The sequence below is a fragment of the Entelurus aequoreus genome, linkage group LG22 (genome assembly GCF_033978785.1).
Source record: "Entelurus aequoreus isolate RoL-2023_Sb linkage group LG22, RoL_Eaeq_v1.1, whole genome shotgun sequence".
In the NCBI taxonomy this organism is placed as follows: Eukaryota; Metazoa; Chordata; class Actinopteri; order Syngnathiformes; family Syngnathidae; genus Entelurus; species Entelurus aequoreus.
In genome coordinates this window covers 44,178,824-44,204,760 of record NC_084752.1, presented here as the reverse complement: position 1 = coordinate 44,204,760, position 25,937 = coordinate 44,178,824, and the positions used below count along the sequence as shown (strand labels likewise).

Genomic DNA, 25,937 nt, shown 5'->3' with positions numbered 1-25,937 from the left:
TCAACTTGTTTAAGTCGGGGTCCACGTAAATCAATTCATGGTAAAATAAATACATGTATGTATATATATAAGTATATGTATGTATCTATGTGTATTTATGTATGTATATATGTGTATATATATATATATATATATATATATATATATATATATATATGTATATATATATATGTATATGTATATATATATATCTATCTGTGTATTTATGTATGTATATATAAATGTGTATTTATGTATGTAAGTATATTTGTAAGTACATATGTATATAAATGTATGTATGTATATATATATATATGTCATGTATATGTATGTATATATGTAAGTATATGTGTATATATATACACATAAATATATGTATGTATATATGTATATATATATATATCATGTATATGTATGTATATATGTATATATATATATATATATATGTATATATATATATATATATATATATATATATATGTATATATATATGTATATATAAGTATATGTATGTATGTATATAAGTATATATATATATATATGTATATGTACGTATCTGTGTATTTATGTATGTATATATGTGTATTTATGTATCTATGTGTATTTATGTATGTATATATGTGTATATATATATATATATATAAGTATATGTATGTATCTGTGTATTTATGTATATATATATATATATGTGTGTATTTATGTATGTATCTATATGTATATATCTATGTAAGTATATTTGTAAGTACATATGTATATAAATGTATGTATGTATATATATATCATGTATATGTATGTATATATGTAAGTATATGTGTATATATATATACACATAAATATATGTATGTATATATGTATATATAAGTATATGTATGTATGTATATAAGTATATATATATATAAGTATATGTATGTATCTGTGTATTTATGTATGTATATATCTAAGTATATTTGTAAGTATATATATGTATATAAATGTGTGTATATATATATATATATATATATATATATATATATATATATATATATATATATATATATATATATATATATATATATATACACAGATGATATATACAGTAATAATAGTAATTGCAATATTAATAATATATATGTTATACATATAATTATGATATGATATATAAATAAACAAAATATATTTGAAAAACATAACAACATAACAGTCACAGATATTTTGATTAATATAATTAAAAATGTCGGTTGATTCAAATCGGCACCGATACTATCTGGGTGAAGATTATTTGATCGGTCCGCCCGCCTCAATATTTTTAACAACATATATCAATGTGGCGTAGATGCCTACTCCAACATACTAAATAACCACGTGTATCATTTAATATTAATAATACAACATTTTAAAGTCTTCTACCTGGGCGACACACCTGCCCGGCTGCCTCTGAAAGGGAACCAGCCCGGGCTTCCCAGTGCGCATGCGCAGCCCCTGACTTACTCCGAGGCTGCAACTGTCATGGCGGTGACGGTCTTGTAGCTCCCTTACCTTCCATCCACCTAACCCGGGGAGCAGCGAGCAGGAAGCGAAAGCGACACAGCAGCACACCGAACGCCGTCTCTCGGCCGAGCGGGAGTGAGTGAGCACTTTTCCCCCCCACCAGAGAAGCAACACCGAGCGGAGCCCTTGTGTTTCTTTCAAAAACAACAAACGGTCGGTTAGTGAGTTTTGTCGCTCCTACCTGTCAAGTGTGTCGGACGATAGCAACTTGCAGTGGCCGTCTTTCAAGCCTCGTCACCGGCGAGAGGAGACGCCGAGCTTCGGTGAGGGCGAACCGTCTTTCTTCATTCCCTCCCCGTCTCTTTGGACTGCGTGTATCCGTCTGTGTGCCATCAAGTTAGGGACTGAAGAAGTAGTTCTTTGACGGCGGAAGAACACTATTTGTACTTTTCCTGTCGGACGGACTTTTATTTGTCTTGAATGGGGGAGGACATATTTGTTTTATGTGCGTGTCGACTGTCCACACCTCGCCCAGAGGGGAATTAAAGAAGAAATAATACTCCCAACTTCCGAGGTGAACAGGTGCCTTTTTTTTTTTACCTGTAGGCGCCACCTGAGGCCATGGCGAGCGAGGAGACCTCCGCCACGCCGGGCAACGTGGCTCTCAACCCCGCCGTGCCCATTCGGGGCATCCGCATGAAATTTGCCGTGCTGACCGGTCTGATGGAAGTCGGGGAAGTGTCCCACCGGGACGTCGTGGAGACCGTCTTCAACCTGGTAAGCTGATTCATTGGATTAAGCTTCAGGCCCCGTTTACACTAAGCCGGCTAAAGTTATCCAGGATAAATCCCACCTAACCTTATCCTTGTCCACACACATACAATGCCACCGTTTAAATTAACTGTTAAAGGTTAGTACTATTAGTGGAGCAGCAGCACGCACAATCATGTGTGCTTACGGACTGTATCCCTTGCAGACTGTATTGATATATATTGATATATAATGTAGGAACCAGGGGCCGTATTTATCAAGCTTCTTAGAATTACTCCTAAGAAGTCTGCTAAGAGTTGACTTATGAGTAAATAAATTATTCGCTGAAAGCTGCACTTAAAAGTTAGTTATCAAGCGTCTTACTCACACTTTCAGCGAAGTGTAGGACTGAATCTTAAGTGTCACACTCAGAGCTGAATTACGACATTACTATGTGCCGTAAACGGAATTTTAGGTGACGTCATTTCTGTGTCCATAGAAATGACCAATCACGGAAGGGAATCCGTTGTCTAAAAATAAAGAAATATCTTGGAAATATTTAAGTGGACAATGGGAGTGTATATTTTGACAATAAACTACAAAATAATACAAAACAAACTAGTCCCCGCCGGCACTCACGCTACCGCTCCCTCTCTTCTCTCGCCCACACACTCACTGACGTCACTCACCTCACGGCCACACACATACGCTACTGTCATAACATTTTCTTTCCAATTCATTAATTAGGCAACTAATTTTAAACTGGTGTGGGTGGCTCTATATATACTAGCCCACTGCAGACACATGCAGAAATCAACAAGGAATCGAAAAGTATTAAATCTGTGACAAAAATAATATCCGCTCTGTCTAAACCAGACCTGGGCATTCTGCGGCCCGCGGGCCGCATCCGGCCCTTTGTGCGTCCCTGTCCGGCCCGCGTGAGGCCAATTATAAATTACAAAATAAATTTTAAAAAGTATCTATGTCGAGTGTGCAATACAACGGTGCTGCTTTTGTTTTGAAAATCGTTATTTGTATTACTTCCGTGTGGACGTATGCGTGTGCGTGATTGTGAGTGAATGTGAACAGCTGCAATTACAAAATAAAGTTGAAAAAACATCTATGTCGTGCGCGCAATACAACTGTGCTGCTTTTATTTTGAAAAGTATTATTTATGGGCGTGTGTCCGTGTGTAACCTGCGAGTGAAGGTGCACATGCAGCGACAAGTGATGCACGGTTTACACCCGAGACTCTAAAAAGAGAAAAGTTGATGAGGAATGCCGTGTTTTCAACAAGACATGAACTGCAAAGCAACGTCCCCTCTAAGGTGCGTGCCTGCGCAATTGCGCACTGCTCAAGCGTCCGCTGCGCGCAGCAAGTATATGCCGCGCACCAAATCAAATCCCATCTGAATTGTAAACAAAATAAACATATTTATTCTATGTAATTTTGCAATGCAACTTTGAGTGACAGTGACAACAAGCGGCCCTAAGTGTGTTCGTCAACACCGTTCAATTGAACACCGTTCAATTATTGTAACGTCTATCGAGATGCTTCGAGGACAGGAATTATATCGATCACTTTATTTAGCAAAACTGTTTATATTCGGACATAACCACACCAAAAACATGAGTAAAACAATTCTATCTCGAAAAACTAGTCATTTTCTGCCGTACAAACCAGGCCAAAACCAACTTGTCATCTGTCACCAACACGCATAGCACTAAACCACTGGTGCGTTTATGGCCACACAAAAAGTCGGACAACTCAAACACCACACAAAGTTACACTATGACTCCTCAGTCATACGTGTGCTTATTTTACTGTCATTTATTATTAATGTTAATTTATTTATATTAGTCATAGAATGCTGTTACACACACTATGTTGAAGTATTACTATTATTATTAATTATTATTATTATTATTATTATTATTATTATTTATCTTACGGTATATATCAAAAATAATATTGAGCAAAATGTAATTGAAATATTGTCGATGTGGCCCTCCAGCAGTGCTCGGGTAGCTCATGCGGCCCCCGGTAAAAATTAATTGCCCACCCCTGGTCTAAACGATACCGTTTGATCAGCTGCTCGTCATAAAAAAAAACCAAACATTGTTCCGTTCCCTGAACGTTCGCGCACGTCTCTCTCGCCTCAGTGCCATCCCCTGCTGGCAACTCCTAACCACTTAAGACACCTCTGAAGGTCTCTTAAATATCGTGGAGAGTAGGAGTGATTCTTAGACTTAAGAACGTTGATAAAAAGCTTTTATTCTTAAGTTTGAGAGTAGGACTAAATTTCGCAAATTCTCAGGACTTAAGTGTAAAATGGCACTCTAAGAAGCTTGATAAGTACGGCCCCAGAGCTGTACACACATACAATGCCACCGTTTAAGACCCCCTACCCCCCCTCCGTCCGCCGGCGCAACACGAGCTAATACGCATGCGCGGAAAATGCGCACGTTATAGTCACCTCCGGTGTTGTTTTGTGTGCAAGTTCTTAAATTTAACTTATCTGAACAATATCCAATAAGCAGCGATTTAAAGCATCCGGGCCGTAATAAACCACTCATTTCACCCACTTATAGCTGGCTAATTTACAAGCTATTGCTGCTTCTTACCATGAATTGATTTACGTGGACCCCGACTTAAACAAGTTGAAAAACTTATTCAAGTGTTACCATTTAGTGGTCAATTGTATGGAATATGTACTGAACTGTGCAATCTACCGTATTTTTCGGAGTATAAATCGCTCCGGAGTATAAGTCGCACCGTCCGAAAATGCATAATAAAGAAGGGAAAAAACATATATAAGTCGCACTGGAGTATGTCACATTTTTTTGGGAAATTTATTTGATAAAAGCCAACAGCAAGAATAGACATTTGAAAGGCAATTTAAAATGTCTAAAGAATAGTGAACAACAGGCTGAATAAGTGTACGTTATATGAGGCATAAATAACCAACTGGTATGTTAACGTAACATATTATGGTAAGAGTCATTCAAATAACTATAACATATAGAACATGCTATACGTTTACCAAACAATCTGTCACTCCTAATCGCTAAATCCCATGAAATCTTATACGTCTAGTCCAGGGGTCTCAAACTCAATTTACCTGGGGGCCACTGGATGCAGAAACTGGGTGAGGCTGGGCCGCAAGAAAAGTTTCTTAAAAAAATCTAACATGCACTTTTTAATGAATTCACCTTCTTTGAATGGCTATCCCGCCCTAGCGTCATACTTGCAAACCCTCCCGATTTTTCCCGGAGACTCCCGAATTTCAGTGCCCCTCCCGACAATCTCCCAGGGCAACCATTCTCGCGAATTTGTCCCGATTTTCACCCGGACAACAATATTTAGGGCGTGCCTTGATCGCACTGCCTTTAACGTCCTCTACAAACTGTCGTCGCGTCCGCTTTTTCACAATATAAACAGCTTGTCGGCCCATTCACATGTTGTATGAGCCTTCTGCAGACACATGTGAGTGACTGCAAGACATACTTGATCAACAGCCATACAGGTCACACTGAGGGTGGCCGTATAAACAACTTTAACACTGTTACAAATATGCGCCACACTGTGAACCCACACCAAACACATTTCGGGAGAACATCCGCACCGTAACTTAAACAAGTTGAAAAACTTATTCAAGTGTTACCATTTAGTGGTCAATTGATCGCACTGCCTTTAACGTCCTCTACAAACTGTCGTCGCGTCCGCTTTTTCACAATATAAACAGCTTGTCGGCCCATTCACATGTTGTATGAGGCTTCTGCAGACACACGTGAGTGACTGCAAGACATACTTGATCAACAGCCATACAGGTCACACTGAGGGTGGACGTATAAACAACTTTAACACTGTTACAAATATGCGCCACACTGTGAACCCACACCAAACACATTTCGGGAGAACATCCGCACCGTAACTTAAACAAGTTGAAACTTGTATTAGTTAACACACTGTGAACCCACACCAAACACATTTCGGGAGAACATCCGCACCGTAACACAACATAAACACAACAGAACAAATACCCAGAACACCTTGCAGCCCTAACTCTTCCGGGCTACAATATACACCCCCGCTACCACCAAACCCCCGCAAACCCCGCCCACCTCAACCGACGCGTGGAGGGGGGGGGGGTGTTGATGTGTGGGGGGAAGGGTTAGGGGGTGGGATTTGGTGGTAGCGGGGGTGTATATTGTAGCCCGGAAGAGTTAGGGCTGCATGGGATTCTGGGTATTTGTTCTGTTGTGTTTATGTTGTGTTACGGTGCGGATGTTCTCCCGAAATGTATGTTTTGTATGTCTTGCAGTCACTTACGTAAGTGTACGGAAGCCAAATACAACATGTGACTGGGCTGGCACGCAGTTTGTACAGGCTGTAGAGGGCGCTAAAGGCAGTGTCATCACGGCACGCCCTTAATATTGTTGTTTGGGTGAAAATCGGCAGACATTCGAGATAATGGTAGCCCTGAAATTCGGGAGTCTCACGTAAAAATCGTGAGGGTTGGCAAGTATGACGCTGTCAAGCGCCATTCATATAAAACTCGCGGGCCGCACTAACATAAAATTTTCATATTATGGTGCGGGCCGCAAAATAACGGGCCGCGTGTCTGAGACCCCTGGTCTAGTCTCTTACGTGAATGAGCTAAATGATATTATTTGAAATTTTACGGTAATGTGTTAATAATTTCCCACATAAGTCGCTCCTGAGTATAAGTCGCACCCCCGGCCAAACTATGAAAAAAACTGCGACTTATAGTCCAAAAAATACAGTACTAATAAAAGTTTCAATCAATCAATCAATGGCTCTAACTTTTCCATTGACTTTTAAATATCCAACCGGGACATCAAGGAGACCGTCTTCAACCTGGTAAACTGATTTATTAGATCAGCTCAGAAAAGGCCCCAGGTAGCAGGACCTGTCAAACTGGAAACACTGGGACATGCCAACATCGACAATGTCTGATATCATCTTGTTTTGCACAATTAATATAAAATAAGCCGCAATTAAAACATCTGGACCGTAATAAACCACTCATTTCACCCACTTATAGCTGGCTAATTTACGAGCTGTTGCTGCTTCTTGACATTTCCACAGGGGGCGCAATGGTAGGCAATGTTGTGGTGTGACATGACAGCTTGTGAAGGGCGCTAGCACGCTAATTTGTTTGTTTTTAACTTTGAGGCGCTAGTGAGCTAGTTTTGTAGGCTATTGTGGTTTTTTGAACTTTCCAGAATAGGCACTTGTAAGCTATTTCTGAAGAGTGCTTCGCATTCCTTTAAGTGTCCCACAATGCATTGCAGGTGGCCATATTGGCAGGCTTTGTTTGTAAACACGCTAATTGTAGCTGGTCATTCATCCAGTGATACAGGGTTGCAACTAGCGACTATTTTCATAGTCGACAACTATCTTAAAGATTAGTCGACTGGTCGTATTATAGAACGTACACCTATGTAATGGCTCTAACTTTTCCATTGACTTTTAAATGGTAAGCTGATTTATTAGATTAGCTCAGAATAGGCCCCAGGTAGCAGGAGCTGTCAAACTGGGATCACTGGGACATGCCAACATCAACAATGTCTGATATCATCTTGTTTTGCACAATTAATATAAAATAAGCCGCAATTAAAACATCTGGACCGTAATAAACCACTCATTTCACCCACTTATAGCTGGCTAATTTACGAGCTGTTGCTGCTTCTTGACATTTCCACAGGGGGCGCAATGGTAGGCAATGTTGTGGTGTGACATGACAGCTTGTGAAGGGCGCTAGCACGCTAATTTGTTTGTTTTTTAACTTTGATGCGCTAGTGAGCTAGTTTTGTAGGCTATTGTGGTTTTTTGAACGTTCCAGAATAGGCACTTGTAAGCTATTTCTGAAGAGTGCTTCGCATTCCTTTAAGTATCCCACAATGCATTGCAGGTTGCCATATTGGCAGGCTTCGTTTGTAAACACGCTAATTGTTGCTGGTCATTCATCCAGTGATACAGGGCTGCAACTAGCGACTATTTTCATAGTCGACAACTATCTTAAAGATTAGTCGACTGGTCGTATTATAGAACGTACACCTATGTAATGGCTCTAACTTTTCCATTGACTTTTAAATGGTAAACTGATTTATTAGATTAGCTCAGAATAGGCCCCAGGTAGCAGGACCTGTCAAACTGGGATCACTGGGACATGCCAACATCAACAATGTCTGATATCATCTTGTTTTGCACAATTAATATAAAATAAGCAGCAATTAAAGCATCTGGACCGTAATAAACCACTCATTTCACCCACTTATAGCTGGCTAATTTACGAGCTGTTGCTGCTTCTTGACATTTCCACAGGGGGCGCAATGGTAGGCAATGTTGTGGTGTGACATGACAGCTTGTGAAGGGCGCTAGCACGCTAATTTGTTTGTTTTTAACTTTGAGGCGCTAGTGAGCTAGTTTTGTAGGCTATTGTTGTTTTTTGAACTTTCCAGAATAGGCACTATTTCTGAAGAGTTCTCCGAATTCTTTTACGTTTCCCACAATGCATTGCAGGTGGCCATATTGGAAGGCTTAGTTTGTAAACACGCTAATTGTTGCTGGTCATTCATCCAGTGATACAGGGCTGCAACTAGCGACTATTTTCATAGTCAATGACTATCTTAACTATTAGTCAACTAGTCGTATAACATAACGTACACCTATGTAATGGCTCTAACTTTTCTTTTGACTTTTAAATGCAACGCAAGTTATTTTAGGCATGTGCTTAACAAAGATGACTAATTCATAAATATTTATTTATACTGTAACTGTGCTGCTCATTAAGCTGTAACAAAAATTGAAATGACAAAATGTTGTCCATTTAAAAGAAAGGAGAGGCAAAGTGCTAAAGAAAACAATTAAGCTCGTTTATGTATAAAAAAAAATGTAAATAAAAATGAAGCAGCAATAAAAACAGACAACAAAACACTAACACACACTAACTTCCTTTTAATTATTAAACCATTTTTTTGGCGATGTTGTGGTTAAAAAGCAGCACAATGGTATATTGACTATTTATTAACTCCTGGCAGTTTTAGGACTCTGATAGACCCAAAGTATAGAATTGTATCGTTGATTAATTCTAAACATGTTAGCTATCTAATAGATTGTATGTTTAATCTTATGATACCTCCGCAATGGTGCCTAATGTCTATCTGTGTGTGCGATTAGCGTTCGTTATTGCACCTTTTTTTTATTGCATTGCAAATTGACGCTGCTTTAAAAAGTATTTGAGTTGAGACTTTGGCTAATTAAAGGTATTTTTCACACATCTTTGTCTCACACTTGTTAGCTTGCTACCAAGGTAAGCTAACACTTACCAAGGTTGAGTCCACATCCTCCCTCCAGACGATCGACATCATGCCTTCGCTTTAAATGCTGGCGTATCACAGATGCACTGCCATGAAAAACAAGGTCTGCTTTGCAAAATGAGCAAGGTATTCATGTCTTTAACAAAAATTGAAGGAAATGTTCTCACACTTTGAAGGTTTTCACTGGCAAAGAGTGGTGGCAGTCGCGCCACCTCTCGACAATATAGTCGACAATATCGTCTAATTGTTGCACCCCGACAGTGATGCACATATTGCAGATTGATTGATTGATTGAAACTTGTATTAGTAGATTGCACAGTACAGTACATATTCCGTACAATTGACCACTAAATGGTAACACCCCAATAAGTTTTTCAACTTGTTTAAGTTGGGGTCCACATAAAATCAATTCATGGTCGATGATGCATGCGATTGTCAACTGTTACAAACGAAGTGGGAGGGATAAAGTTAGCTAAAACTAGCTTTAATTGCATTCCTAAGCGTATTACTGGACAGAGGAAAGCGACTGAAAAGAAGTGAACAGTGAAAACAACTTTGTTTGTTCGGGTCATTTCATTTCAGGTAATTAAGAAAATGTAAGTAGAAATGAATCTAATATAAATGATAGGTCCACTTTGCATTAACTTGATGTGCTTGGTGGAAGAACTTTGCTAGTAGTTGCTTGATGAAAATAGCACTCACTTCTCTCATCCGGCTGTAGCCTCTACATGGAACAAAAGTGAAGCGACACGAGAAGAGCACTCTCCCAATCCTGCCTTACAGTCACAGTGTGCTGAGATGACCTTAGATTGGGTATCCGTCATTATCCGGGGTTGTCAAACTTGGGTCGGATCACTTTTGCGAGCGCATCACTCGAGCCTTGACAACACCGCTGGGTTTATACATATAAGCGCAAATGTCACGAACCCATCCAAAAACAAAACGGTCGTAGCTGTCTAGACTCCTATATTTTTGAAAGTCCTTCAAGGTGTAAAATGGACTAGCTTAAAAAATTAAGTAGTTAACAGACTTCAAGTCTGTGTATGAAACATCTGCGAAGATGTCGTGATCTCTGCTCCACTCAGACTTGTCAAAACTGGTGAGGATCCTCACATCCGATTGCAGCTTCTTTTTCCCTTATAATGACGAAGGGACTTCTTGTCTAATGTTTCACAGCAATTCTTTTATCGTATCCAAGCTGGTGCAATGTTATTTTCCACTGAATAGTTCGGAAATATCACGTGTAGCGCTATTGCAAACAATGACTCTCGGTGAACAAAGCCTACCAATATGGCTGCCAGCAATGCGTTGTGGGATAGTTTAGCAAAAAATCCAAAGCCCTTTATATTATACCCTTGGGTTACTCGTGATCTATTGTTGTGGTCATTTATTGAACTCTTGGGAGCTAAATTTGGCGATGAGCATTGTTACTTAAAGGGGAACTGCACTTTAGGGGGAATTTTGCCTGTTTTTCCACAATCCTAATGAGAGACAAAAAGACAAAAGGTTTTATTTTTTTGCATTATTTTTTCTAAAAATCTGCTAATTCTTGGTGGCTAGCAGTTAGCGACATTGTTTTTGCAAGAACGAACACTGAGGACATTTTTTATCTGGCGTAGTAACACATCGTCTTGCTACGGCATTAGCCGTATCCTAGCTACGGCAAGAGATAAGCTAGCCTTTGCGTCAGCAGCTGAAATGCATTTGAGTTTGTAATGCACAACACAATGCAATGGGACACCAATCTGTACTGACTGAAAAACATGATCAATCATATTACAGTATCTGTAAGGTTTTAGCCCACATTTCATGTTTTGTTTATACACAGCTAGCTCGACAGTGTATGTAGCTCCTCAAAGTCGATAATCCTTCATTGCGGTAAACAAACTACAGTTCTTAAAGGCCTACTGAAATGAATTTTTTTTATTTAAACGGGAATAGCAGATCCATTCTGTGTGTCATACTTGATCATTTCGCGATATTGCCATATTTTTGCTGAAAGGATTTAGTAGAGAAAATCGACGATAAAGTTCGCAACTTTTGCTCGCTGATAAAAAAAAGCCTTGCCTGTACCGGAAGTAGCGTGACGTCACAGGAGCTAATATTCCTCACAATTCCCCATTGTTTACAATTGAGCGAGAGAGATTCGGACCGAGAAAGTGACGATTACCCCATTAATTTGAGCGAGGATGAAAGATTCGTAGATGAGGAACGTTACAGTGAAGGACTTGAGAGGCAGTGATGGACGTATCTTTTTTCGCTCTGACCGTAACTTAGGTACAAGCTGGCTCATTGGATTCCACACTCTCCTTTTTCTATTGTGGATCACGGATTTGTATTTTAAACCACCTCGGATACTATATCCTCTTGAAAATGAGAGTCCAGAACGCGAAATGGACATTCAGTGCCTTTTATCTCCACGACCTTACATCGGCGAAATGCTTTAGCTACGAGCTAACGTGATAGCATCGTGCTTTAACTGCATATAGAAACAAAAAAAATAAACCCCTGACTGGAAGGATAGATAGAAAATCAACAATACTATTAAACCGTGGACATGTAAATACACGGTTAATGCTTTCCAGGCTGGCGAAGGTTAACAATGCTGTGCCAACGACGCCATTGAAGCTAACTTAGCAACTTAGCAACCGGACTGCACAGAGCTATGCTAAAAACATTAGCTCTCCACCTACGCCAGCCAGCCCTCATCTGCTCATCAACACCCGTGCTCACCTGCGTTCCAGCGATCGGCAGAAGGACGAAGGACTTCACCCGATGCATTTGGCGGCCCGGAGACGTAGGAAGTCAAGGTGAGGTCGGCGGCTAGCGCGTCTGCTCTCCAACAAAGTCCTCCTGGTTGTGTTGCTGTAGTCCGCTGCTAATACACCGATCCCACCTACAACTGTCTTCTTTGCAGCCTTCATTGTTCATTAAACAAATTGCAAAAGATGTCCAGAATACTGTGGGATTATGAAATGAAAACAGAGCTTTTTGTATAGGATTCTACGGGGTACCATAACTTCCGTTAAACTGACTTCGTCACGCGCATACGTCATCATACCGTGACGTTTCAGCCGGATATTTCCCGGGAAATTTTAAATGTCACTTTATAAGTTAACCAGGCCGTATTGGCATGTGTTGCAATGTTAAGATTTCATCATTGATATATAAACTATCAGACTGCGTGGTCGGTAGTAGTGGCTTTCAGTAGGCCTTTAAGTTTTATTATCACTGGAAGACTGGAGAACGAGGCTAAACATTTTACACACAGGAAGAGCGAGAAAGAGCAGGCAAGCTAATAGGCTAAAATAGCCGATAATCTATCTTGAAACAACACAATAAATGCTTAGTGAAGCAGTTAACAGGAAATTAACAAGTAGATTAATAAGAGTTTGAGAGAGGATAATATACATAACAACGATAGCAAACCCTGTCAAGAGGAAGACCGATCCATCCATAAATGGACAGTGTTGATACCAAGGATAGTGAAGTGAATTATTTGATTGATTCTAGAGTGATTAGATCAATATTTTTTTCTTCCTAAAATCTTTCTTTTTTCTGTGTATGTTAATGTTTATAAACTCAAGGAATAATTTCTTGGACAGAGGAGGACTTTGAGGGAACAAAACAATAAGTAATAGTAGTTTTTACTTTTGTTTAGGTATTGTGTACTACTGACGTTGTTTTGATCAAACAATTGTATGTGATAAATTTAAAATAAGAGACAAGTTTAAATATTGTGTAGATATTGTTGCACCGTATCAGAATCAGCCAATTTCACTCATGGTTGATCTGAATCGGCAGCATAAAATCCTGATCGGAACATCTCTATCTCTAACACATGAACATCAGGATACGTCAATGTTTTTTTCATTAAGTTTTCAAAAATGAAGTGAAACTTTTGTGCAAGTATACATGTGGAAAAAAACACATAACATTTATATTTAAGTTAAAAGGATTGTTATTTATATACTGGTTGAAAATAACCCCATGAGAAAAACACATTTTTGACCCTGCCTCGGAATCGGAATCGAGAATCATTGCCTCGGAATCAAAAATCATTGGGAACCGGAATTGAGACAAAGAACCGGAACGGTCCAAATTCAAACGATGCCCAATCTTATTTATATTTTCCCCTCTGGAGGGCCTAACGTTAGGCCAATGTTGTGGGCTATAAACGTTGCTGGGAATTTCCGGAGTGGCTAGCATTGGTACTTTATTTATATGTTGTTTTTAGCTCATAAAATATGTAATATTTCTCCAAAGGGCACTATTGGGCCAATATTGTGGTGTAGCTGGGGGTTTGTGGAGGGGTCTGTAGAGCTACTTTTGTGGGTTAACGATCCTATGCTAATATTTTCTCCTGAGAGGGCATTAGAAAATAGAAAGCCAACATTGAACTTGTAGCCTAACGTCTTTGCAAGAGAGAGAGAGAGCGCATGTAAGCTAGTTTAGTGAGTTTCTGGGTTTGAGGCGCTAATTAGCCAATTTTTAGATGTTGTTACAGGATCATGAAATTTGCTTTTTTCCACTAGGCAGGAGCGAGCCAGTTTTTTTGTTACCAGCAAGCAAATTTAACGGGGTCAAGTGAAGCTAATTTTACAGAGTCATCGTGCGTTGCTGTAAGAAGTCTTAAGGGCTGTAAACGAGCCTATTTTGTGTTTTTACGAGAACTTAGCCTGTCATATTTAACACATTTGAACCATATGTACTGAAGACTAATGCACATCTCTGCTACTGTACTCATTTTAGTAGGGCTGCAACGATCAATCGATCTATTTGATTGATTTGATTAGAAAGAAGCTTAGATTTTTATTCTGTTGCTTCGAATAATCGTTTAATAAGTGTAACACACATTTATAAAATCTGTTCCGCATAAAAGAAGGTAAACAAGTTCAATAGAAGGTAAAATAAGGATAATAAAGTAGCAATGATTGTCACACACACACTAGGTGTGGCGAAATTATTCTCTGCATTTGACCCATCACCCTTAACCACCCCCTGGGAGGTGAGGGGAGCAGTGAGCAGCAGCAGTGGCCGTGCCCGGGAATCATTTTTGGCGATTTAACCCCCAATTCCAACCCTTGATGCTGACTGCCAAGCAGGGAGGTAATGGCTCCCATTTTCATAGTCTTTGGTATGACTCGGCCGGGGTTTGAACTCACAACCTACCCATCTCAGGGCAGACACTCTAACCACTAGGCCACTGAGTAGTAGTAGGAAGTAAATAGATAAATATAGAAGATACGTAGGAGGTAAAAGAAGGAATATAGAGGGTAAAAGTATACATGAATATAGAAGGTAAATAAAAAGTAAAAGAAGTAATATGGAAGGTAAAAGAAGATAAATAGAAGTACATAAAAGGGAAAATAAGGTATATAAAATAATTTAAATTTGAAGGAAAAAATGAATACAGAATGTTAAACTAGGTAAACAGAAGGTAATGAAGGTTAGGGCGAGTAGAAACATCTTTGTTTATTTAAATTATTTTCCCCAAAATATGCATTGAGGCCATAAAGTGTGTTTTGTCCAAGTAATCGAACAAATTAATCGATAGATTACTTAAATAATCGATAGCTGCAGCCCTATATTTTAGCAAATCTGCAGGACTTGACTGGCTACTCGGCTTATAAGTGATAACAAAAAAACGTCCTCGATCTCTTATTCCACTTAATCATTACCCGAGCAGTGACTTTCACTATAGTTTTATGTAAAGTAAAGGCATTCTGCCCTCACTGGGTTTACATGACGCGGTAGTAAATGAAGGGAATTATGCAGCCTTATAATTGCAAACTGAATAGAGTAAGCAACTATTAGCTGTGACACCGACAAGAAATACAATGTGAATGTGTTAAATTGAATGTGACATGATGATTGGTGTCAGGATCCTCATTGCCAGGAGAGCTGTTGAAGCAAATCAGCCTTTTAGTGACATATCCAGGTCACTGATGGTGTATACATCTATATACTGTGTGTGTGTGTGGGTATGATCGGTCTACAACCTGTTGGACACCTCAAGTCCTTATCCAATTTTGTCTGGCATACTGGCATGACAGGATTTTCTTGGTGGTAAATTAGATTTTTTTCCTTGGCAGCAGGCAAGATGAGAATGAATGAATGAAACTAGAAAGGGCGGTCAGTGTGAAGGGCAACATGCAACTGGAGCTGGGCTGGTTTGGCGGCATAGAGGCGGTGTGGTTGACGGCGGGGGGTGGAGATAAGGGTAGAACCTGCAGGACTGCTTTGTCACGGCGGCAATACTATAGTCACCCTTTTTCTTCTTTGGAATGCCAAGCTCACTCGTCTTGATGTTTTTCTAAATAATTGTAGCTGATAGATAAATGTACAGTAGCTCAAAGGAGGCTTAGTGTTGTTTGAGCATCATTGTGTCACATTGCAGGCTAAAGTTAATTAATTAGCTCATGTGTGTCATCCGTTTTACAAACCCAAAACCAGTGAAGTTGACACGTACCGTATTTCCTTTTAATTGGCGCAGGGAATATAGTATTCGCACGTCTAGAATTACTGCCGGGTCAAACTCGTTTCTCAAAATAATTAACGCATGCTTGGCCTTATCGCCGGTTCATTATTAACGCCGAATCAAATTCGTTTTGCAAAATATTAATTTCATTATCGCATGTCTATAATTTTCGCCGGGTCAAACTCGTTTCGCAAAATATTTAGCATATGGCTAGAACTTCCGCCGGGTCAAATGCGTTACGTCACGAGTGACGCTTTACCTGTCCTCATTTTCAAAATGGAGGAAGCTGCTTTCAGTAGTTTGCAATCGCACAAAGGAAAAAAGATAAAGAGCTATTCAGTAGGATTTAAGGTCCAAGCTATTGAATACCGGAACAGTAAGCAGCTATGTTTTATAAATATACCGTAGCTGCATGTGTCAAATACTGTATAAGTCATTAAATGACTCCCGCCTCCTGGTGGTAGAGGGCGCTACTGCGCTAGTGATCCTTCTTGCGACTTCCGGTACTGCAGAAAAAGTGACTACACGCAGCAAGAGATTTTTTTTTTTTAACATGGAGGATTACATACCGGTATCTAAAATAAAACAGTTTTCTAAACTGGACTTTCAATGGAAGCAGGAGGTAACAATTAAAGGAATATCTCCATCGAGACAGAGAGACTTTTAAAACGGAAGAAAGAAAATAAGGAAGACTTCTATAAACAAGTTATCAACGCTTTTGGTCAGAAGGAGCTGCAAATGGACTCCATTTATAAGTACAGGGAAGACCATAATAACGTTTTTTTTTATTAAATGTGCTTTTCATGATGGTATGCTTACATCACACTCAAAGCGCACGCCTAAATTTACCGCATTCCTTTTGGTAAACGCCGGAGTGAGAAGAGGTTTTAAAATAATTACCGCATGCACGGCCATCCCGCCGGCTTCCGGTAAACGCCGGAGTGGCAGGAGGTTTTAAATTAATTAGCGCCCCTGCTGCTATTCAAGGAAATACGGTATACAGAATACAATGATTTGCAAATCCTTTTCAAGCTATATTCAATTGAATAGACTGCAAAGACAAGATACTTAACGTTGGAACTGGTAAACTTAATTTTTTTCAAATGTTAGCTCATTTAGGGTTTGATGCCTGCAGCATGTTTCAAAAAAGCTGGCACAAGTGGCAACAAAGACTGAGAATGTTGAGGAATGCTCATCAAACACTTATTTGGAACATCCTACAGGCTAATTGGGAACATGTATTAGTGGCCAAGTCATGGGTAACTTACACATCTGTGAAGACGCCATTAATGCTGAAAGGTACAAACAGGTTTTGGAGCAACATATGTGGCCATCCAAACAACGTCTTTTTCATGGACGCCCCTGCTTATTTCAGCAAGACAATGCCAAGCCACATTCTGCACGTGTTACAACAGCGTGGCTTCATAGTAAAAGAGTGCGGGTACTAGACTGGCCCGCCTGTAGTCCAGACCTGTCTCCCATTGAAAATATGTGGCGCATTATGAAGCCTAAAATAGCACAACGGAGACCCCCGGACTGTTGAACAACTTAAAGGCCTACTGAAATGACATTTTTTTTAATTTAAACGGGGATAGCAGATCTATTCTATGTGTCATACTTGATCATTTCGCGATATTGCCATATTTTTGCTGAAAGGATTTAGTATAGAACGACGACGATAAAGATCGCAACTTTTGGTATCTGATAAAAAAAAGGCTTGCCCCTACCGGAAGTAGCGTGACGTAGTCAATTGAACATATACGCAAAGTTCCCTATTGTTTACAATGATGGCCGCATGAAGTGTGAGAGATTCGGACCAAAAAAGCGACTATTTCCCCATTAATTTGAGCGAGGATGAAGAAAGATTTGTGGATGAGTAAAGTGCAAGTGAAGGACTAGTGGGGAGTGGAAGCGATTCAGATAGGGAAGATGCTGTGAGAGGCGGGTGGGACCTGATATTCAGCTGGGAATGACTACAACAGTAAATAAACACAATATACTCTATTAGCCACAACACAACCAGGCTTATATTTAATATGCCACAAATTAATCCCGCATAAAAACACCTAGGTGTTTGTTATGCTAGCTCCTACCTACTAGCTACTAGCTCGAGCTAGTTATAGCTCGAGCGGGTAATATGGACGGGATCCCGTCCATATTACCCGCCAATACAATTCAAACACCTGCACAACACACACACTCACTCAGCCCAAATAACCGTTCACCTAACCCAAGGTTCATAAAGCTTATATATTTAACCAAAGTTATGTACATGACACGCACGTACTGGCAAGCAATCAAATGTTTGGAAGCGCGCGGGTGGGACCTGATATTCAGCTGGGAATGACTACAACAGTAAATAAACACAAGACATATATATACTCTATTAGCCACAACACAACCAGGCTTATATTTAATATGCCACAAATTAATCCTAATGCTAGCTCCTACCTACTAGCTCGAGCTAGTTATAGCAAGCGATCAAATGTTTGGAAGCGCAGCTGTGTACTCACGGTATCGCAACTGTGTATCCAAATCAAAGTCCTCCTGGTAAGAGTCTCTGTTGTCCGAGTTCTTCCATCTTGACTGCATCTTTCGGGAATGTAAACAAAGAAGCGGCTGTGTTGTGTTGCTGCTGACTTCCCTCGCAAAATAGACGCTTCGCACCGACAACTTTCTTCTTTGCTTGCTCAGCTTCTTTCTCCATAATGCAATGAACAAATTGCAACAGATTCACCAACACAGATGTCCAGAATACTGTGGAATAATGACATGAAAACAGAGCTATTTCGTATTGGCTTCAATGGTGTCCGAATACTTCCGTTTCAATGATTGACGTCACGCGCATACGTCATCCTCAGAGGCGTTTCGAACCGGAAGTTTAGCGGGAAATTTAAAATGTCACTTTATAAGTTAACCCGGCCGTATTGGCATGTGTTGCAATGTTAAGATTTCATCATTGATATATAAACTATCAGACTGCGTGGTCGCTAGTAGTGGCTTTCAGTAGGCCTTTACGCTGTACATCAAGCAAGAATGGGAAAGAATTCCACATGAAAAGCTTCAAAAATGTGTCTCCTCAGTTCCCAAACCTTTACTGAGTGTTGTTAAAAGGAAAGGCCATGTAACACAGTGGTAAAAATGCCTTTTTTGCAATGTGTTGCAACGTGACCACTTCACTGCTTTTGGGTTTTGTATAAAGAAACTGCAAATGTTGTACAGTGGAAGCTAAATTGTAGCATACAAGTGTTGCATTATCTGACAGAAATGCAGAAGTGCCAATATTTATGGCCATGACTGTACATGATAATGGCTTCAATATAGAGGCAACTTGTTTTTCCATTGTACTGGTACTTTAAGGTAGCGAGCTGGCGCCGGTCACTCTGTGACTTTATCAAAGTGCAGTTACATTTACATAATCACATTTTCTCTATAGTTTTAATTTAAAACGTTAGTGGCGCTTTACCACGGCTTATTGTTACATCCCTAAAAACGACCAAGATAACCGAAACTTTGAGCGATGATTGCACACAGACTGAAGTTTAAGATCAGCAAATTTCTTAAAATTTGCTGGACCTCTGTAAGATTTATTAACATTTTTGTGGGTTGTGTTTTTTTGACCCTATATATTGCACAACAGACCTGGGGCCGTACTTATCAAGCTTCTTAGAGTGCCATTTTACACTTAAGTCCTGAGAATTTGCGAAATTTAGTCCTACTCTCAAACTTAAGAATAAAAGCTTTTTATCAACGTTCTTAAGTCTAAGAATCACTCCTACTCTCCACGATATTTAAGAGACCTTCAGAGGTGTCCTAAGTGGTTAGGAGTTGCCAGCAGGGGATGGCACTGAGGCGAGAGAGACGTGCGCGAACGTTCAGGGAACGGAACAATGTTTTTTTTTTTTTGATGACGAGCAGCTGATCAAACGGTATCGTTTAGACAGAGCGGATATTATTTTTGTCACAGATTTAATACTTTTCGATTCCTTGTTGATTTCTGCATGTGTCTGCAGTGGGCTAGTATATATAGAGCCACCCACACCAGTTTCAAATTAGTTGCCTAATTAATGAATTGGAAAGAAAATGTTATGACAGTAGCGTATGTGTGTGGCCGTGAGGTGAGTGACGTCAGTGAGTGTGTGGGCGATAGAAGAGAGGGAGCGGTAGCGTGAGTGCCGGCGGGGACTAGTTTGTTTTGTATTATTTTGTAGTTTATTGTCAAAATATACACTCCCATTGTCCACTTAAATATTTCCAAGATATTTCTTTATTCTTAGACAACGGATTCCATTCCGTGATTGGTCATTTCTATGGACACAGAAATGACGTCACCTAAAATTCCGTTTACGGCACATAGTAATGTCGTAATTCAGCTCTGAGTGTGACACTTAAGATTCAGTCCTACACTTCGCTGAAAGTGTGAGTAAGACGCTTGATAACTAACTTTTAAGTGCAGCTTTCAGCGAAGAATTTATTTACTCTTAAGTCAACTCTTAGCAGACTTCTTAGGAGTAATTCTAAGAAGCTTGATAAGTACGGCCCCTGATGTTGTAATAGTAATAAAGAGCCAACCTGCTTAGCCAGCATTGACATTAAATCAACATTGTGGCAAGTGTAACATGTACAGTATGAGTTTCACAATACCTGCACAAGCAACATTGATTGATTGAAACTTTTATTAGTAGATTGCACAGTACAGTTCATATTCCGTACAATTGACCACTAAATGGTAACGCCCGAATAAGTTTTTCAACTTGTTTAAGTCCATGTTAATCAATTCATGGTATATTTAAAATATTTTATATATTTTAAAATACATGCAGAGATAGGAGAAGCTGCTGGATGCTGGTTACTTCAAATGCACCTACTGCCATCTTGTGGGAATAGTTAAAATAATGGAGGCTGTCTACAGCCACAGCTGCTATTGCCAATGCTTTTTCACGTAATGAGAGACCCCGGTGGTTGTTTCCCACCCACCTGACAAATATAGACGACTCAGCGGTTAATTGTGCACGATGGTGACTCCAGTCCAGATGGCAGGGAGCACAGACAGTATCAAGTACATGTTTATTGCACACGGTGCTCACAATGACAGGTTAAGCAAATGTTTATCTCAAACAAATATATTTTTATCATACACTGATTTGTAGTTAAACATTGAGCGTCGTTTAGGGTGGCAAAGATTTGCACATTTCTGAAGCAAGTCTAACAGATATACTGTCGGTGAAAACAGAGAACAAAGCAACTTCTTTTTATTTTTAGCTCTGCTGCGATTAAGGGCGCTGAAGCAAATCTGCAAAATGTTATCTTTCCTGTCTGAAATGCCACCAAGCTGTCACCTGCGTTGGAAGGCCTAAATGTTATGCTAATGTTAGCTGGCTAGCTGCTTCTTTCACCTTGTCAAGAAGAGAATGGTGATGCTATGACTTTTTTTAAAGGTCCCCTTTTATGCAAAAGGGATTTTTCAGCTGCTGTTCTCACAATGATGAGTCACTAGAGCAGAACTTCTGGATAAAACGATAACAATACATATCACGAACGGGAGGTCTCACTCCGTCGCACGACAAATAGTGTCAAATGTTTACACTAAAACTTATAGAGATGTCAGAAGTGTGTTTCCTTTATTGTTAATACATGTACAATGTTATGCAGAGGTATAGTTGTAACAATTTTATAGACAAATTATACTTTTTATAGTCCCGGTGGAGAGTGGGGGGGCGCTAAATATTTTCTCCTTCTTCGGGGGGGCATACCGTATTTTTCGGAGTATAAGTCGCTCCGGAGTATAAGTCGCACCGGCCGAAAATGCATAATAAAGAAGGGAAAAAACATACATACGTCACACTGGAGTATAAGTCACATTTTTGGGGGATTTGATAAAAGCCAACACCAAGAATAGACATTTGAAAGGCAATTTAAAATAAATAAAGAAGAGTGAACAACAGGCTGAATAAGTGTACGTTATATGAGGCATAAATAACCAACTGGTATGTTAACGTAACATATTATGGTAAGAGTCATTCAAATAACTATAACATATAGAACATGCTATACGTTTACCAAACAATCTGTCACTCCTAATTGCTAAATCCCATGAAATCTTATACGTCTAGTCTCTTACGTGAATGAGATAAATAATATTATTTGATATTTTACGCTAATGTGTTAATAATTCCACACATAAGTCACTCCTGAGTATAAGTCTATGAAAAAAACTGCGACTTATAGTCAGAAAAATACGGTAACAGAATATAATTAAAGTTAAAGTTAAAGTACCAATGATTGTCACACATACACACACTAGGTGTGGCGAAATTATTCTCTGCATTTGACCCATCACCCTTGATCACCCCCTGGGAGGTGAGGGGAGCAGTGAGCAGCAGCGGTGGCCGCACCCGGGAATAATTTTTGTTGATTTAACCCCCAATTCCAACCCTTGATGCTGAGTGCCAAGCAATAGTGATTAGCGTTGCACAATTTAGACCAGGGGTGTCCAAAGTGCGGCCTGTAGGTAATTTTTTAACAGCCAATGGCACAATCGTTAGCTTTCTAGCATTAGCGTTTTTGCTAATTCAACAGGTATATACCTCAACATCAAATGTTTTGTTACTTGACGAATGACACCCATTAGAAAGCTAACGTAGCTTTTTAAAAAAAAAAAAATGTTTTAGCTAATTTCCTAGGTATGCACCTCAGTCATATTTTGTTACTTGATGCATGTTAACATTAGCATTAGCCTTTTTAAACAAATTTTTGAGGTACACATTAGAGTGATGTATTTTGGCACTTTACAGGTGATACAGTAAGCATTTTAGCATGCTAGCTTTTTTTAAGCTAATTTAGCAGGTATACACTTCAGTGTCATATATTTCGATATTTCACTAATGCAAACTGAATGCATGCTTTTGTTAGAAATTATTGTTATTATTGTACTGTTAGCATGCTGGCTTTTTTTGTTCATTTTGCTCATATTTTTTGTTACTTGATGCTATCCGACCAGCATGCTAACTGTTTAGTTGGGCTTTGCAGAATTCACAGGAAATTTCTACTGAAATTTATTTGAACAAAAATCAATTTATAGTACTTGTTTTGAAGGCAACGACTACCAAAATGGCTACCCCTGATATAGATGATACATACAGTATAAATGATAAACATTTAGCTGGCTTTTTATACGAACTTCATATCGTGATGCTGCATTCTAGTTATGTCCTGCAAATTTGACAGCGACAAGCGATCAAAGGCTTCAACGTAATGTAGCGTCCTGGCTAGCAACTAACGTCCCTCCATGATGCAGCTTCTAAATCACTAATCTTCACCTCCATGGTGGCAAACAAACTGTGTTTATCATTAGTAGTGTATTTCATTTACAAAGATGTGTACATATTATAAATATTACTATTACATTTTATTTGTAGTGCCCATGTTATCAGTGTTATATTTACAATCAGACCACACTTACATGGAGGAGAATGTTGTTTTAATCACCATCACATAAGGCGCTTGCACATTGCTGAACGAAATGAAACCAACACATGTGAGTAATGACATAAAATAACTTGTTTTGTTGTTAAACAAAACATTAAATAACATTGATGTACGTGTGCAGCACAGCTCTGGGGCCGTACTTATCAAGCTTCTTAGAGTGCCATTTTACACTGAAGTCCTGAGAATTTGCGAAATTTAGTCCTACTCTCAAACTTAAGAATAAAAGCTTTTTATCAACGTTCTTAAGTCTAAGAATCACTCCTACTCTCCATGATATTTAAGAGACCTTCAGAGGTGTCTTAGGTGGTTAGGAGTTGCCAGCAGGGGATGGCACTGAGGCGAGAGAGACGTGCGCGAACGTTCAGGGAACGGAACAATGTTTTGTTTTTTTTTGATGACGAGCAGCTGATCAAACGGTATCGTTTAGACAGAGCGGATATTATTTTTGTCACAGATTTAATACTTTTCGATTCCTTGTTGATTTCTGCATGTGTCTGCAGTGGGCTAGTATATATAGAGCCACCCACACCAGTTTCAAATTAGTTGCCTAATTAATGAATTGGAAAGAAAATGTTATGACAGTAGCGTATGTGTGTGGCCGTGAGGTGAGTGACGTCAGTGAGTGTGTGGGCGATAGAAGAGAGGGAGCGGTAGCGTGAGTGCCGGCGGGGACTAGTTTGTTTTGTATTATTTTGTAGTTTATTGTCAAAATATACACTCCCATTGTCCACTTAAATATTTCCAAGATATTTCTTTATTCTTAGACAACGGATTCCCTTCCGTGATTGGTCATTTCTATGGACACAGAAATGACGTCACCTAAAATTCCGTTTACGGCACATAGTAATGTCGTAATTCAGCTCTGAGTGTGACACTTAAGATTCAGTCCTACACTTCGCTGAAAGTGTGAGTAAGACGCTTGATAACTAACTTTTAAGTGCAGCTTTCAGCGAAGAATTTATTTACTCTTAAGTCAACTCTTAGCAGACTTCTTAGAAGTAATTCTAAGAAGCTTGATAAGTACGGCCCCTGGTCTACAGTCAGGAAAGCCAATATTTTCTATGGCCCCTGGGAAATGTTTAAAAAGTTTTGACTTCTAATTGGGACGAATGTAGACATTTATTTGTTAAATAAAAAATGGAAAGACTAGCCTACAGCTACAGATCGACATAACTTTGTTTTTCAACCATTGGTGAGTTCGAAAGAGAGTGCTGAGAAGAAGCGATATTCATTGGATTTAAGTAAGAAATCATCGAAAACATGACCGACCGTTGAGTTGTCTTGTTGAGGTAGTTGTAGCTCTGCTAGTCTGCACCATCAGACTAGTCATGTCAGCCAAGGATGTTAAAATAATAAAGGGTAGCCATTTATCCATGAAAATATAGAGAAGCTCCTGATGGTGTGTTTGACGGAGAAGCAGCTTGAAGGAGATACTGTAGAACAGTGGTCCCCAACCTTTTTGTAGCTGCGGACCGGTCAACGCTTGAAAATTTGTCCCACGGACCGGGTGGCTGTTTTATTTATTTTTATTTTTTATTTATTTATTTTTTATTTATATATTGTGTTTTTTATGTTGATTTAATAAATAAAATAAAAAATAAATAAATAAAAAATAAAAAAAATATATATATTTTTTTATTATAATTTTTTTTTTTCTTTCTTTCCCCAACCACCGGTCCGCGGTGGTTGGGGACCATCATCATCATCGGCGGTCACTCGAACGAGTATGACGATCCTCCTGGTAGGGGTGTATCCCTTTATGGAGGATGCCTGTGCGTGACTTAGTTTAACGTGGGGAGACTGGTGCACAGACAGTCACCACACGATCCTTGACAGAATCGGGTCAGGGTCCAGTGGCATGGAGTCCAAGACGACTGGGGACCCTTTTCTGCTGCAGCCTTCTGCCGCCGTTGAGGTCTTCACCGTATCCCTGGCTAGGGGGCAGTCAGGTACTAGGCCTTTGCCAAGGGCCACCTGGGGTAACAGTAGTAATAATAATAATAATAATAATAATAATAGATTTTATTTGTAAAAAAGCACTTTATATTGAGTAAACAATCTCAAAGTGCTACAGTGTATTTAAAAAAAATAAAAAAATGAAAAAAAATGACAAAATAAATAAATAAATTAAATAAATAAAAAGATAATAAAGAAATAAATAAAAATAAAAACTAGAACAGCCAAATAGCTACAACTAGTATGCATATATCTAAAAAACGTTTTTTTTTTAAAAAGAAGGGCTTTTAAGCCTTTTTTAAAAGCATCCACAGTCTGTGGTGCCCTCAGGTGGTCAGGGACCACTGCTGTAGAAGACTGCCGTTTTAAGGTAAATACTGTACATTATTATGACATTACTTCATTCAATTCTAGATCCATAGAAAAAAAACCCCCGCCAAGTCTACCACCATGCACGCCGCTGCTTAAA

At 39.2% G+C, this 25,937-nt stretch overlaps 1 protein-coding gene across 1 annotated transcript in view; it reads left to right on the top strand.

Annotated features, from left to right (window-relative positions):
- Window positions 1–1,400: 1,400 nt before the first annotated feature.
- Window positions 1,401–25,937, top strand: part of LOC133639443 (lipopolysaccharide-responsive and beige-like anchor protein) — a 120,993-nt gene continuing 96,456 nt past the window's right edge. Inside the window, exons 1-2 of the mRNA XM_062032733.1 lie at window positions 1,401–1,581; window positions 2,053–2,223. Of these exons, the coding sequence (XP_061888717.1) occupies window positions 2,068–2,223 (156 nt within the window). The 5' untranslated portion in view covers window positions 1,401–1,581; window positions 2,053–2,067. The remainder of the gene's footprint in view (window positions 1,582–2,052; window positions 2,224–25,937) is intronic.